General features: G+C 36.6%; 1 protein-coding gene and 1 long non-coding RNA gene across 6 annotated transcripts in view; one reads left to right on the top strand and one right to left on the bottom strand.

Moving 5' to 3' along the window:
• LOC131504287 (uncharacterized) overlaps window positions 1-964 on the bottom strand; it is a 66,291-nt gene extending 65,327 nt beyond the window's left edge. For both annotated transcript variants that reach the window (XR_009257903.1, XR_009257904.1), the window contains exon 1: window positions 854-964. This is a non-coding gene — a long non-coding RNA (uncharacterized LOC131504287). The remainder of the gene's footprint in view (window positions 1-853) is intronic.
• Window positions 900-16,560, top strand: part of RNPC3 (RNA binding region (RNP1, RRM) containing 3) — a 33,366-nt gene continuing 17,705 nt past the window's right edge. For 2 of the 4 annotated variants that reach the window (XR_009257902.1, XM_058716367.1), the window contains exons 1-8: window positions 1,019-1,316; window positions 2,974-3,021; window positions 6,777-6,895; window positions 8,107-8,190; window positions 8,856-8,967; window positions 10,284-10,352; window positions 12,023-12,165; window positions 15,819-15,941. Coding sequence is in view for 3 of the 4 variants with exons in the window: in XM_058716367.1 (XP_058572350.1) it covers window positions 1,122-1,316; window positions 2,974-3,021; window positions 6,777-6,895; window positions 8,107-8,190; window positions 8,856-8,967; window positions 10,284-10,352; window positions 12,023-12,165; window positions 15,819-15,941 (893 nt within the window). In the remaining variant the exon portion in view is untranslated. Of the gene's footprint in view, window positions 991-1,017; window positions 1,317-2,973; window positions 3,022-6,776; window positions 6,896-8,106; window positions 8,191-8,855; window positions 8,968-10,283; window positions 10,353-12,022; window positions 12,166-15,818; window positions 15,942-16,560 lie in introns of those variants that run through there. The other 2 variants (XM_058716366.1, XM_058716368.1) reach the window with 2 other exon arrangements.

Here is a 16,560-nt window from a genome sequence, read left to right as displayed (position 1 = left end):
TCTAGAGAGAAATTTTCATATCCAAAATTTAATCATTATACACAGACACACACACCCCTACTAGAAAAATCAGTAAGGAAGATTTCTGATTGATTTCTTGGGATGATCTCTCCTTCACTACATTCAGAAACTAGGCAGGATAGTGGATCAAAGTGTAACGCCAGTCACGCTAACAGGGTCGAATCTCAGCTTTGCCATTTATTAAACATCAATGCCCTCATTGTATATCAATGCCCCCTGTACATCAACGTCCTCACTTATAAAATCGAAATGAGTACCTATCCCCTTAGGGTTGTTATGAGGATTAAACGTAAAGATCTATCGCTTTATCTATATAATCATTTATTTACATTAGAGTATATCTCCCTAGAGGCCACCAATTCCGTGAAATAAACAGTGGCCAGAGCCTATGAGGCTGCTATATGCACGATGACTCAAGAAAACAAAACACATTTCTTTGTTAACTTTTTGTTCCTTAAACTGAGTTCTAAGGGCACTTACTGAAGGAAGAACATGCTATCTTTAGGTTTTACTTTTCCAAGACTGTAAGCAACACCCCCCCCCCCCCCCCCCCCACCGCCGGCCAGCCAGTCAATACGCTTTCGCGATTGGCCAGGAAATAGGAATCCAGTGAACTCAGCTCCCGCCCAGGCCAGCGCCGCGTCCAGTCTGGCTCCCCGCCTGCGCTGTCGCGGCGGTGGCTCTTTCATTCCCTGGGTTTACGTTCTTTCCCCTTCACGCGACTGGGACCCCCTCATTCCTTATCTGATACATTTTTAAATCCTCACCCTTCTCTAGGGCAAAGGTTTTTTTTTTTTTTTTTTTTTTTTTTTTTTTTTTTTTTTTTTAATACCTTCAGCAGCTACCTGTAATTTAAAACCACTTTGCTTTCCCTTCGTTTGGAACCTAGTTCTTCTTTTCTAGAAACCGGTTTCCTAAGAGACATCCGTCGCGGATGCAAGTCTCGCGAGAAAGTGACCCTCTATCGCGGTATTTCTCTGTTTCCAGAATCCTTAGCGCGAGGCGGAAAAATACTCATTTATCCCCAGCTTCTGTTGATTAGCTCATTTTCACTGCGGCCTCTTCTCTTCGCTTTCCGTGTTGCAGTTTCTCTGAGGGAAATGGCGGCTCCCGAGCAGCCTCTACCGCCGATGGCAAGAGGATGTCAGAGCTATGCTTCACTCTCTCCGTCACGGGGCGACCGAACCCTTCTTGTGAGGCACCTGCCAGCCGAGCTGACTGCTGAGGAGAAAGAGGATTTGCTGAAATATTTCGGGGCGCAATCGGTGCGCGTCCTGTCAGATAAGGGACGACTGGTAAGGGCGCTCCTGTCCCAAGCCGCCGGGGAAGGCTCTTGACTCGGGGAGGGGGAAGCTTTGACAGAAGGAAGACAGAAAAGAGTGGGAAAATGCGCTTGTGTAGTGAGGGCGTGTCTGTCTTTCCTCTTTAATGTCCAGATGTCTTGCGTACCATGTGAAGTTTTAATTGGCTTGAGCCTGCATTAGTCACAGCGCCGCCGAGAAGAGCAGGCAGAAGAGTGGCTTACGTTCCCTTTTCTGATCCATCCGGGGAATCTCAAAACTCCTCTGAATTTGAGAGCATTTCTTTTAGACTCAGTACTCAAATATAAAGTACAAAGGACTTTGCAAAAATGTTGGTTCACGTATATGCCACTGTGAAGATATTCATTAAAATAGAGGAGAAACTACAATAGTAACTTCAGTAAGCCAGTTATAGAATTTCTACTAGACTTTTTACGAAGAAATTATTCATAAAATCTTTTTCTAAAGTAAAGTGAAAAAAATAAAAAGGGGGCACCTGGGTGGGTCAGTGGTTGAGGCTTCATTTCTTGATTTCGGTCAGATCGTGTTTCGTGGGAGGTGAGATGGAGTTCCTCTCCGGCTACCCGCAGAGCTTGGACCCCGCTTAGGATTCTCTCTCTCTCCCTCGCCCCTCTGCCCCGCTCATGCTCGCTTGCTCGCTCTCTCTCTCTAAAATAAAATAAAAATAAAATAAAAATTTATTTCTGACGGAATTTTTGGGGAACAATATTTTGAGACTGCAGGAATTTACTCAATAACTTCATTTGCTTTTATGCCTGAAGATGTTTTAGATGGGTTTCTCTCCATTAAAACAGTACGGTGATGTTAAGTTTCTGCAAGATGGTCTATGATGCAGCGAAATCAGTGGTTTTAGTCTCCTCTGGTGATTCTAATATGCAGCCAGGGTTAAGAAGTACTGAGAAGAACGACCAGTTTTGATCAAAGTGTCATGTATACCAGCAAGTACAAGTATTCTGTGTTATTCAGTTTAAATACACTCTTATTAGGTCATGTTGGATCAGATCTGACAAAATTAGAATGTATGATATAATATAAGCAACTCTTGACAACAACTCTTTCACAGCATAAGGATTCATTTACTTTTGACTTATGTTTTTTTCTGATGGTTTTTAAACTATTTACAGTTTATATTGAAAAATAGACTTCTCCCATTGAACCCTTATTACAAGGATAAATCACAAAGGAAACATGCACTTAATGATTTTCTGTTGGTAAACATTTTTAAACTTCGCATTTATCTTATAGAGGAAAGTTTTTAAGATCTTCATATATATTATAAATTGCAGATATTTGTATATTGAGATAGTTTAAGAGTTTTCCTGTGTATAGTAGGGGTTTTTAAACTTCTGGTCTATTGAACTATTTAAAAGCATGTGTAAAACATACTGTATATGTGTGTACACCTTCGTATTTAAAAGGCTACATAGCTGTCATCTCAAGGAACTCTGAAGCAAAAAAGATTCAGAACCACTGTACTGAAAATCATTATCAGTTAAAATAATCTCGATTTTCCATCCTTTTCCATGACTTTATTAATTTTTGAAATCACTGTCAACTGGTGAAGTATCAGACTTCCTTATGGAAGACTGAAATTATGTTACAAATAATTTGTACCTTAATTATTTTTCAGAAACATACAGCTTTTGCTACTTTTCCTAGTGAAAAAGCAGCTATAAAGGTATGACTTTTTTATTTTTATTTTTTTTTACTATTAAAGTTGTCAGCAATTTCCTATTAACTTATCTTTGTTCAAAAATGAAATGTGATGTTAAACCACAGTTTTCAAAAGCAAAAGGGTCTGTATTTCAAGAGTTTTCCTCACAGACTGCATTTGGTTTATCAGTTGGCAAATCTTCTCCAATGTTTAGGTATTTGGAAATTAGAATAGATTCACTGGAGAGGCGCCTGAGTAGCTCAGTCAGTTCAGCATTGGACTCAGGTCATGATCTTGCAGTTCGGGGGTTCGAGCCCTGTCAGGCTGACAGCTCGGAGCCTGGAGTCTGCTTCAGATTTTGTGTCTCCCTCTCTCTCTCTCACAATAAATAAATAAATAAATAAACAAACAAACAAATAAACATAGATTAACTGGAAAGCAAATTAAGATTGAATTGTAATTTCATATGTAATTAAAAATAAATTTTAAAGGATGCAAAGATTGATAACTCTCTTTAACTGCAAGGTAAGATGTCTTAAGTATTAAAGGGAAAATACATGTATTTTAAAAATCCTAGGGATTCATTCACAAAGAAGTTGACCTTTGAGATAGACCTTTAAATGATTAGTTGGATTTTGAGAAGAAAACAAAGGGAGATGGGCCCTTTCAGGTTGGGTGAACACTAAGTGAAGCTGTCAAACATGGAAAGTTGTAAGTAGAGCAAGAATTAAGGGTTGAAATGGAACTAGGACTTGGAAAATAGGTTGAGATCTAAATTTGGGTGGGAGGGAGGGACTGAATTTTGTTTAGTAGATATTAAGGCACTGATAGTTTTGAGCTGGCCAATAATATAGTCAGATCTGTGAAAATATCTGGTAGAGTTCATGTAATGGATTAGATGGGGAAAAACTAAAGGTAGGAAGACCAAATGGAAAGCCAAGACAAGAGAAGTGTTATAATGGGCAAGGCAAGATAAAAGGTCTGAATAAATCAATAAGAAGACAAAGGAAGAAGTAGGTATACACTTGGTAGAGATTGGGTTTGTAGGTCTTGTGATTCCTATACATAATTAGGTTTGAGATTTTTGGGCTGAGGTATTAGGTTATTACATTAGCTGACATTAAGGGCAGATTTAAAAGATACTTGCAAAGGTAGATAATGAATTCAAATGCTATCTGTTAACTTTGAGGAGTCAGTGAGCTACTTCTGTGGAAGTATTTTTAATACAGTTAAAAATATGGCTTTAGAGCTGAGACAAGCTCAAAATGGAGTTTTTTGAATCAGGTGAATGGGTATGGTTGCCCAAGGAAGACAGACCAGCAAAGGAGAATGAGAAGAAGAAGTTGAAAAGGAAGTAGAACTACAAAGTAAGTAGCTGAGAGAGGTGGGGGAAATTAGCTAACATTAAAAATGAAAAACCATATATCCTTAAAGAGAATATGTATGACATCCATTTTGTGAGGAAGAAAATAATAATAAAGATTTATGTTCTCATTGAGGCTCACATTCTCTAAAGGGGAGGCAGATTATAAATAATAAACATAATTGTTTAATATTCTAGAAAATGATAAATGCTATGGAATACAAAGGAAAAGGAAATAGGATCAAGAGTGCTAGATGGGAATGGTTGAGTTGCTGTTGAGGTGATAAGGGTCATATTTGAGTAACGATCTGAAGGAGGTGAAGGACGTTAGCTAAGAGAGTACCTGGGGAAAGTACATTCCAGTCAGAATAATGGCTGGAACAAGGGCTGTAGTATGGGAGAACGTCATGTTTAAGTAAGCCAAAGTGGCTGAAGCAGACAAAATGAGGGAGAAATAATTGGATTTGAGGTTAGAGAAGTAATAGAGGCCATATCATGTAGGTACTTTTTTTTTTTTTAAAGTTTATTTAGAGAGTGAACAATAATAAGCAGAGAGGTACAGAGTGAGAGGGAGACAGAATCCCAAGCAGACTCTGTGCTGACAAAACTCACGAACCCTGAGATCATGACCTGAGCTGAAATCAAGAGTTGGACACCTAACCGACTAAACCACCCAGGCAACCCTCATTTAGGTATTCTAAGGATCTTAGATTTTACTCTGAGTAAATGGGGAGCAATTGGAATATTTTGAGCAAAGCAGTAACATAATCTAACATATCTTTAAAAGGATCACCTTGGGTGCTGTGTTGAGAAGAGATGTAAAGCAGGGAAGAGCAGAAACAAGGAAATCTGTAAAAAGGTTATGGTGGCAATTTAGTTCAGAGATGATAGCTGTTTGGAATGAGGTGATAGAAGTGGTTAGATGCTGGATATATTTTGAAGATAGAAGCAAACAATTTCTTGATGTGGGAAGAAAACTTACAGATGATTTCAATATTTTTGACATAAGTGAGTAGAAGAATGGAGTTATACCAGCAACTGAAATGTGAAAAGTCCCAGATAGAAAATATTTGAGGGGATGAGGAGAGAACATTAGTGGCTCAGTTTCTGAAGTGTGAGAAGTTTGAGATGTTTGTTTGACACCTAACGGGAGCCATCCTGTAGTTTGGATATGTTTTCTTGGACTTCAGGACAGGTTTGCACTGAGGTTATGAATTGGGGAATTATAAGCATAGTGATGGAATTTAAATTTAGGATGCTGATTAGATCACCAAGATAGTAGCTGGAAAGAGGGCCCATAATAGAACTCTGGGGTGTATGCCAACATTTAGAATTTGAGAAGGCACAAGCCAAGAGATTAAGCAGTAGAAACCAGTGAGCTAGGAAGCAAACAGCAGGAAAGTATGATGTCTTGACACCAAGTGAAGAACATGTATCAAGGAGGGAGTGATCAACTGTGTTAAATGCAATAAGATGATGATTGAAAGTAGACCATTGGCTTGGCAGTACAGAATTTGTTGTCTTTGCTAAGCAGTGCCAGTGGACTGAGTTGGCGACTGGATGGGAGCAAAGGAATTTTAGGTAAAGGGCTTAGGTAATTCTTAAGGAGTTTTACTGCAACAGTAATTAAAGGAGGGGAGAAGAGCAAAGTGGGATCGATGGATGAAGAAAAACAAATTAGGATGGGAGAAATAGAAGCATATTTGTGTGCTAATATGGACGATTTAGTAGAGGACAGAAAATTAAAGAAGACTTCCCATACAGTTTCAGGGAGCAGAAGAGAGACTCTTGAGTAGATGAGAGGGTGGGATTTAGTATACAAGTCAAGCAACTGGATTGAGATTAAAAACATGACTAGTTAATTATAGCAGAAGGTAGAATATGTAGATGCATATGCTGGTAGATGGGAGTTATGGTGGGAATCTGAAGTTCTCGTATAGTTGTTTCAGTTTTCCCAAAGTAGGAAGCAAAATCCTAAGGTAAAGAATGGGAAAGGAATGTTGTGAGGGTTGAGGAACCAGGAGAAAGTACAAAATAGTCTTAGAAATTAGTAGAAAAAATGAACTAAAAATGAGATATGTATGGCATCATTAAGTTCCACTCCAGATTTGTGGTTGTGGTCGTGAATTTAAAGTGAGTCCAGGTTGATTGTGTTTGTTTTTCTAACCTTTTCAGTTGCCTAGGTATAGGCAGATTTGGATTTCAGCAGATTTTAGTTTTGGTAAGTGATAGGAAGCAGTCCCTTAATAAACGACAAAGGCTAACCAGCCTGACATTAGAAATGGGTAAGAAATAGCCAAGGAAATATTAACAGCATTAACAAAGAACATGTGTAAGTTATTATATAGATGTTCTCTGACAAATAATTTTTGGTGAAATTATAAAATATTTTTTACTCTTGCTTTTCCAACTGAAGGCATTGACAAGACTACATCAGCTGAAACTTTTGGGTCATACTTTAGTTGTTGAATTTGCAAAAGAACAAGATCGAGTTCATTCCCCATGTCCCTCTTCAGACCCTGAAAAAAAGAAAAGGTATGTAGATAGGTTTTCCTAAAATTTTAAAGTGTTTTTAATCAATTGTGTTTCTATTGGGTTGTCTTCAGACTAGCAAGTAAATGATTTCAGATAATAAATGATACATCTCTTGAATCTAGTATATTATATTTATGTTTGTTCTTAATTGTGCATTAGGAATCTTGAGTGTTGATTTAATATTAAGAATTTAATCAGTGTGAAGTGAGAAGAGGGTAGGGTGAAAAGTAATCAATTTTAAGTGGAGGAAAAGTAATCAATTTTAAGTGGAGGAATATAACTAGACTTCAATTTTAAGTGGAGGAATAAAACTAGTATAAGTCCTTGTATTACAGATAGCAGGGTGTCATGAAAAGGCATGGCCTTTGAAATCAAAGACTTGTATTTAATTCCCAACTGTAACTCTTTGTAGTTATAAAACTTACAAATTTGCTTTGCACTAGTGGTTCTCAGAGTACTCCCTGGACCGGCTGCATCATCTGCACCCCAGATTCTTGGGGTGCCTGGGTGGCTCAGTTAAGCATCCATCCAGGTCTTGATTTCAGCTCAGGTCATGATCTCACTATTCCTGAGATTGAGCCCTGTGTTTATTATCTGTCAACACAGAGCCTGGTTGGGATTCTCTGTCTCCCTCTCTCTGCCACTCCTCTGCTCACTCTCGCTCTCTCTCTCTCTCTCTCTCAAAATAAATAAACATTAATGAAAAAAGAAATACAGATTCTTGGGCCTTACCATAGTCCTACTGAATTTGAAATTTGGTGGGAGGAAGGGTAGGAAGGGGAAGATAAAGCCCAGCAGTCTGAATTGTAACAAACTCTTTAAGTGGTATTGATACATGTTAAGAAATTTGAGTACCACTATTGTATACCGTGTGAACTCCAGGGGTATTTTTTTTGCTTTTTGTTGTTGTTTTTTTGTCTGTTTTGTCAATGAGATTTGTCATACCATCTTCATAGGGTTTCATTGAAGAGTAAAAAGACTAAATGAAAATGTGTGCCTTGTATAATGTCTAGGATAGAGAAGGACGTTTACTAATGTTGATTACTATTTACCTTTCTTTTGCTATTTGAGAAATGGTTGGAAGTTTTATTTATTATGGAACTATTTTCGTAATACAGTACCATGTTTGAAAAGGTAATATGTCTTTTCTGTATGCAGTTTTTTTACTCTATTTCTAAAGATAAGATCAACTTTGATTCTGTATTTTTTAGATCTGATGATCCTGTGGAAGATGATAAAGAAAAGAAAGAACTTGGTTGTTTAACCATAGAAAATGGGATTGCACCAAACCATGGGTTAGTATTTTTTGTTAGTGTCTTGTTTTTTCAGTTTTGTCATTCAGAGTGTGTGTGTGTGTGTGTGTGTGTGTGTGTGTGTGTGTGTGTGCGCGTGCGCACGTGTGCATGCCTGTATTGCAAATAAGATGTTCTACAGGATATTTTATTATCTGTCATGTATATTTTTAACATGTTGATTGAACATTTTCAGCAGTTAGAGTTTGTCACTGAATTTGGGACCATTAAAATGTTAAGAGCTATAAGGGCACCTGGGTGGCTCAGTTAAGCATCCAACTTTGGCTTAGGTCATGATCTCACAGCTCGTGAGTTAGAGCCCCGCGTCAGGCTCTGTGCTGATAGCTCAGAGCCTGGAGCCTGCTTCAGATTCTGTGTCTCCCTCTCTCTCTGCCCATCCCCTTCTCACACTCTTTCTCTCTCTCTTAAAAATAAATGAACATAAAAAAAAAATGTTCAGAGCTATAAGATAAGCTCCGGTAAGAAATACCTTTTTTTAGTGCAGTCAGAAAGCAAGTTTCTTTTTAAATGTACTTGTTTGGGATTATTAGGAACAAGGTAAATCTAAAAGTACTGAATTATGTGAGCAATTTTGTATGTTACCTAAAAGTGAGTTATTGATATGAAATTTGCTAAAACATGATAAACATTTTAAATATTTTTTTTAGGCTGACTTTTCCTCTGAATTCATGTCTCAAGTATATGTACCCACCACCTTCAAGCACAATCCTAGCAAACATAGTAAATGCTTTGGCAAGTGTGCCTAAGTTCTATGTACAGGTAAGTAGAATGAAACGTAACTTTCCTCAAAGTAAATGCTTAAATGACTTGATAAGTTATTCTCCATGCTAATTTTTATACTTTTCATAATAGTATTAATCAGGCTAATTCCAACATGCAATGTATTATAGTAATTAAAGGTGTCTTAGTTTGGGTTGCTATAACTAAGTACTGTAGACTCACTGGCTTATAAACAGAAAATTATTTCTCACAGTGCTGGGGATTGGAACTCTGAGATTAGGGTGCTCACAAGGTTAAGTTCTGGTAAGGGCCCTTTCCTGGGATGCAGATGGCTGTTTTCTCTTTGGATCCTCACCTTGCCGAAAAAAGGTGAGAGAGCTCTCTCGGGTCTGTTTTATAAGGGATACTAATCCCATTCATGGGAGTCTACCCTTATGACCTAATTACTTCCCAAAGGCCCTACCTTCTAAGACCATCCATCACACTGAGTGTTAGGATTCAGTATATGTATATGGGTGGAGGTTCAGTCCGTTGCAAAAGGTAATGAAGTGTTACTGGATTCAAGTAGAAGTTTTTCTAAACTGTGGTATAAACATAGTAATATGCTTACTATTAATAATACTAATAAACACAATGTAATTTGGGAAATATAATTTCTGGTAATTTTTGTTACTTAAGCATACACCTTTAATGTAGATATTCTTTCTTAAAGAAAAAGGCATAGTAGACCCTTAAGCAAATGCTTGAAAGTATTGATAGTAGTAAGATACTTTGAGGTACAAAATGTAGATGATATTTATTTTCTTTATTGTACCTTCTGTTTCATAATTCTACAATAATTAAGGGGAAAGACATAACATTTTGATAGCATTCACATTGCAAGAACATGACATTTTTAATAATGAGAATAATAGTATTTGTAGAATTGACAAACATTTCAGGAAGGCTAATCTTCTGAGATATACCAGCACCTGGTATTATCCCTGTTCTGGGATAAGGCAAGAGGTGGCCAGCCTTTGCACTAAATCAGGAGTGTTATTGCAAAGTTTTAAATTACATAAAATATAAGATGTGAGTTGAATCGGGTGCCTAGGTGGCCCAGTTGGTTAAGCATCCAACTTCGGCTCAGGTCATGATCTCACGGTTTGTGGGTTCGAGCCCCGCGTCGGGCTCTGTGCTGACAGCTCAGAGCCTGGAGCCTGCTTTGGATTCTGTGTCTCCTTCTCTCTCTGCCTCTCCCCCACTTGTGCTCTGTTTCTCTCTATCAAAAATAAATAAATGTAAAAAAAAAAAAAAAAAGATGTGAGTTGAATCGTCATTTTATTATATGATTTTAAATGTGTTTCTGCTTTAAGGTTCTTCATCTTATGAATAAAATGAATTTGCCCACACCTTTTGGACCAATTACTGCGCGACCTCCCATGGTAAGAAATCTCTTAGAATTTTAAAGATTTACAACATCTCTTCTGAGGTGGGATTATTTAGGATAAAGTTCACAAATATTGTTCCAGTAACCTCTAATGTGCATTGAAAATAAGGGACAAATACAAAGTTAATAGAACATTAGTCAAATGAACAATTAAAAGTGGAAAAAAGCCAGAACATGAAAGAGATGCATTTGGTAATAGAGGCCATCATTTCTGTGATATCTTTTTTTTTTTTTTTAAACATTTTTTTAAATTAAGTAAGCTCTACATCGTGGGGCTTGGACTCATGCCCTTGAGATCTAGTCGCATGCTTGGGGTGCTTGGGTGTCTTAGTTAAGTGTCTAACTCTTCATCTCAGCTCAGGTCTTGATCTCTAAGGCCATGAGGGTAAGCCCTGTGTTGGGCCCCATGCTAGGAGTGAAGCCTACTAACAAAAAAACAAAAAGAGTGGCATGCTCTACCTACTGAGCCAGCCATTGGCTCCCTAGAGGCCATCGTCTGCTGCCAGTGTTGTTGTTCAGTCCTCTGATCCAGAACATTCTGCCATTTTATAAAATAATTACATTCAACAAATATGAAAATTTCCATTGTTTCTGGTTTTACTGCATATAGAACTTCATTTGCAAAAGACAAGAAATGTTGCTAATAATTTTTATTAGAATTTACTGTGCAAACCTATCAGTAATTTAGATCATCTGTGTCTGCTGTTGAATAATTCTAGTTTCTATTTTGGTGTAGTACTCTTAGTATTTGTTTAGACAGTGGCACTGAGAAATTATTTTGAATCCTAACATTTAAGTAGAACATTTGCTTTTCTACTATGTATTGCATATTGGCTACTTTTCTAATGTCTATACTATTAACCTTGATAATATTTTGTAATCCCAACATCTCAATACCTGGCACATTACAGGATTATTAGTTAAGATTAGGCTAACTGTTGGGTGCATGGGGGCTCAGCTCAGTTGGTTAGGTGTCCAACTCTTGATTTTGGCTCAGGTCATGATCTCGTTGTTTGTGGGATTGAGCCCTGAATCAGGCTCTTTGCTGAGAGCGTGGAGTCTGCTTGGGATTCTCTCTCTCCCTCTGCCTCTCAGCCCCACAAGCTCACATGCACACTCTTTTTCTCTCTCAAAATAAAAAATAAACAAAGATTAGGCTAACTACTGTTAACATAAAACTCAAATCTTAGTCACTTAATACAGTATAATTTATTTCTTATGCATGTTAAGTCCATCCCAAAATGGACAGAATGGTGTTGTACTCTACTGAATCATTCAAAAGACATAACTTCATTACGTGCATTCCCATATCAATGAGGGTATTACCATACATCTTGCAGATCAAGAAGGAAGAGAGGATTATGGGTGGATTTTTTTTTTTTTTTTTTTTTTTTTTATGCTAGCATTTTGTTGGTTAAAACTATTGTATGGTGAAATCTAACTGTAGGAGGTTTGGAAATTTAGTCCAGCTAGGTGTGAAGGAGGAAGAAACAAGTTTTGTGATCAATTAGCCATCTTCTGTAGCAGGTGTTACTCAATGTTGCATGTGTAAAAGAATATCGTGAGGGAAAGAGATCTGAGAATAATGTGTCTGGATGGAAATGGTTTTTCTGTTCTATAAATATCATAGATTGCTGTAGTCTTTTTGTTTTTTCTTTTAATTAGTATGAAGACTATATGCCATTACATGCACCTCTTCCACCTGCATCTCCTCAGCCACCAGAGGAACCTCCTTTGCCAGATGAGGAGGAGGAATTATCAAGTAAAGAATCAGAATATGAAAGTAGTGATGATGAAGACCGACAGAGGTTTGTAATATCAAATAAGATTTGTTTAGATTTGAAGAAACAGAATGATTCACTTGCTCTTATTAAATTTTGCCTATAATTGTTCGTAATTTGGGGTGATTAGAATTTGTCCCCAACCCTCTAACTCTTGACCATGCATATTAGGTACAGATTGAGACCTGGGACTATATATTAAGACCTAAGGAAAAATTTTTGGATTATGAGTGATTTTTTAGATTGACGATTATGATACTATAAAGTACAATTGATCCTCATTATTTGTGGATTGCTTATTTGTGAATGTGCCTACCTGCTAAAATTTATTTGTAACACCCAAATCATTACTTATAGATAGGGCTTTTATGGTCTTTTGGCAATGTGGGCATGGTGCAATGATGAAAAATTTGAGTTGCTTGACATGTGTATTCCCAGATGAGGTATAACAGGGTGACATTCTGCTCCCATACTGTTAACAGGTATCCTTTTCATGGTCTATTTAATACTAATCTTTTCACATTTTTATGCTGTTTGTTGGTGATTTTGCTGTTTAAAGCGGTCTCCAACCATAGTGTTGTAGTTCTGTCTAATGTTTACAAGATCAAGGAGGCTGTGATGTGCCTGATGGAGAAAACACATTAGATAAACCTTGTTCAGGTTGGAGCTGTAGTGCTGTTGACTGTGAGTTCAGTGTTAATGAGTCAACCATATTTAAAATAAGGTGCCCTTAAACCAGAAACACATAAAACAAGGTGTTTATAGATCAGTTGGTGAAATGTTAGAGAATAGGCTTGCAGGAAACTAATTCTGACTTTCCCCTAGGGGCATTGATTCATTCATTATTCACTAATTCTTTGTGGAGACTTTTTTTGGCAGAGGGGACACTTTATAAAACATAACTCTCTCGAATAACAAGAATAAGAATAGATTGTATTCATATTTTTTCAGCTTATTCCGTGAATTTTATTCACCTCTGAGTATTTCCAGAGCATTTCTGAGGGATTTATGCAAAGCCATTCATAGTTACTAATGCAGATGAATTTATTGGTTGTTCTTGACAGCCTACATATATTTTATTTAAAGATTCTGGTGAAAAGCAGTAAGTTGTTAACAATGTCCAGGTGTATAATCCATAGCATAGCCTAGAATAGGAATTGCTAAACATTTTCTGTATAGGGCTAGAGAGTTCTGTTATAGTAGGAAAGTAGCCATAGACAAACCTAAATGAGCAGATTTTGTTGTGTTCCAGCACAACTTTCTGTTTACAAAAACAGGTAGCTGGCTGAATTTGGTCCTAAGGCTGTTAATTGGCCAATCCCTCCTCCAGCAGACTAGTATGTGCACATGATGGGGATCTTTTTTTTTTCTTGTTTTTTAAGATTTTTATTTATTTTTAAGATTATTTATTTATTTTTAAAGTTTAATTGTTTTGAGAGAGAAAGACCAAGTGTCGGAGGGGCAGAGAGAGAGAGAGAGGGAAGGAGAGAATCCCAGGCATGCTCCACACTTGAGTGTGGAGCCTGACATGGGGCTTGAACTCAGGAACCATGAGATCATGACTTGAGCCAAAATCAAGAGTTGGATGGTCAATCAACTAAACCATCTAGGCGCCCCTAAGATTTTTTATATTTAAGTAATCTCTACACCAAACGTGGAGCACACCAACTGAGCCAGCCAGGTACCCCATAGGTTGGGAATCTTAGGTAACTGTGTGCAGAAGTCAGATACAGGAATGGTTGACAGGAGTCAAAACCCAAGCAGAGAATCTAGGCAATATTTACAAATAATCAGTAAGAATTTCACTATTATTGAGTCAGTGTTCACTTAAGTAGTGGCTCAATATATGTATTCTTTCAAGAGAAATAGTTAAAATCAAAGTGTAGGTGGAGCCAAAACTACATAAATGGGGTGACTAGAGTGTCTTCAATAGAGACATTTTAGGAAAGCTGACAGCTCTTGATAGACTATAACTTTAACTTGTTACTGAATAAAGAACAGCATAGAGTGTTGCCTTGTGTTAATTCCATAACCTCTGTAAATTTTACTTTCTTTGTAAAAATTATGCAAACTGGTGAAAACTCTGTTGTTTTATTTAGGTTTTCATTTAGGGATATAGTGAGGAATTCTCTAAGTAATTCATCTTGAGTAATGAGAAACAGTCTCTGGTTTCTGCTTTTCTAGTATCTTCTGGAAATTAAAAAAAAAAAAAAAGAAAAACAAAAACCTGTACTGTTCATTCAGCAAATATTTGTTGATTACCTACCTAACTTATGCCTGGCATTGTTGTAGAGGCTTAGTGTACTTTGAGCAGTTTGTTAACAGAGGCATGTTTTTGTATTACTAGATTTATTCATAAAATTTTGGGTAAACTATGATTGTTAAGAGGCTTTATGTTTACATAGCATAAGTTTACATTTTTCCTCACTTAGACTTAAAGCTTATGTTAACGACTTAATTCTCTTTTCTTGAATTTTGTGTGCATGTTTATTTTGCTTCCAAATTTCACAAATGTAACTATAGATATAGAGCTATCTATGACTAGTGGTTTTTGAGCTTGTGCTCTGTGGAAACACCATGTCCGATCCTGTGGAAGATATAAAAAAGCCTAGACAAGATCTTTTCTAAGTATTATTCACACTCACAATGAAGATAAACTACATACAATGTATCAATTGTTACACCTTGATAGTTATTTATAAACTACTTCAGAGTATAGTACTGTATTTGAAAACATTGTTCTCAAGTAACTTATCTTGTTTGTGTAATGATTCATGTGCAACAATTATACACAAAATGCTTTAAAATAAAAATACTTCAGTTTAGGCTATCTTTAATTAGAAGAAAAGTCAGTCAAGTAAAGAGAAAAGTTACATAAGTTGTTGTATTACTGTATCTTGTTTTAACTGTTTGGCATCAGGTGTAGTCATTTTATTTGAACAACTAATAATTTTTATACTAAAACATATCTTTTAGAGATAAATTGAAACTAAGTAAATTTCCAATTCCTTTTGGGGCGCCTGGGTGGCGCAGTCGGTTAAGTGTCCGACTTCAGCCAGGTCACGATCTCGCGGTCCGTGAGTTCGAGCCCCGCGTCAGGCTCTGGGCTGATGGCTCGGAGCCTGGAGCCTGTTTCCGATTCTGTGTCTCCCTCTCTCTCTGCCCCTCCCCCATTCATGCTCTGTCTCTCTCTGTCCCAAAAATAAATAAAAAACGTTGAAAAAAAAATTTAAAAAAAAAAAAAAATTTCCAATTCCTTTAAAGATGAAAGTTGACCAAGGAAATTTAGAATATGAGCTTATTTTAAATTATTATCTTAATTGATGGCTTAGAAACTGTACTTAATGGGGCCCTGGGTGACTCAGTTTGTTGAGTGTCCGACTTCAGCTCAGGTCATGATCTCGGCGGTTCATGAGTTTGAGCCCCACATTGAGTTCTGTGCTGACAGCATGGAGCCTGGAGCCTGCTTCGGATTCTGTGTTGCTCTCTCTCTGCCATTCCCCCACTCGCACTCTGTCTCTTTTAAAAATAAACATGAAAAAAATTTAAAAAAACAGACTATACTTATGCTACATAAATCCTAATTTACTAGAATATGTCATTTATACTTCTAGCTTAATTTATATTATATGCGCCTACATGAGGAATTTTTTGTTTTTATTTTTCTTTCCCTAATGTAGAATGACCAAACTAATGGAACTAGCAAATCTTCAGCCCAAAAGACCAAAAACAATAAAGCAGCACCATGTTAGAAAAAAGCAAAAAATAAAGGATATGTTGAAAACACCATCTACTGCACACAGGTAATTTTGTTTTGGGTTATGAAATAAGCATTTTCTGTGTACTTTGTCTACTTGCTTAACTCATGTCATTTAAAAACAATTTATGGCAGATATTTTACTTGCCTGTTTGCCATGGAATTCTATGCATTTTAATATCTTAGATAAAATTATCATTAATTGCAATTTTAGTTTTGTTTTTTTTTAGCTATTCTACAATATAATTTCCCTTGAACTTGTAAGTAACTTCATAGAGAGTTTGCTAAAAATCTTTTTTCCATTTGAAAGGAATGAGTCTTATTTTTTTAAAGTTTCATATTAAGTATAAATATGATGTATGTTTCTTACCTATGTATGTCTAGATACCACAGTCCCATGCTTTTAATCTCTATAGCAGCACAAATAACTAAAGATAAGTTATGTAAACCAAATTCAGTTTTCCAATAGCCACATTAAAGGAGTAAAAAGATGCAGATGAAATTCATTTTGATAGTATATTTTATTTATCCCATAATATCCAAAATATTATTTTAGCTTATAATTAATATAAACAATTATTGACATTCAACATTTTTTTGTACAAAGTTGCTATATTCTTGTGTGTATTTTATATGCTTATATTTTAATTTGGAAAGCAGTATTT

The sequence above is a fragment of the Neofelis nebulosa genome, chromosome 2 (genome assembly GCF_028018385.1).
Source record: "Neofelis nebulosa isolate mNeoNeb1 chromosome 2, mNeoNeb1.pri, whole genome shotgun sequence".
NCBI lineage: Eukaryota > Metazoa > Chordata > Mammalia > Carnivora > Felidae > Neofelis > Neofelis nebulosa.
The sequence above is the reverse complement of the archived record's forward strand: the minus strand, read 5'-3'. Positions and strand labels throughout refer to the sequence as shown.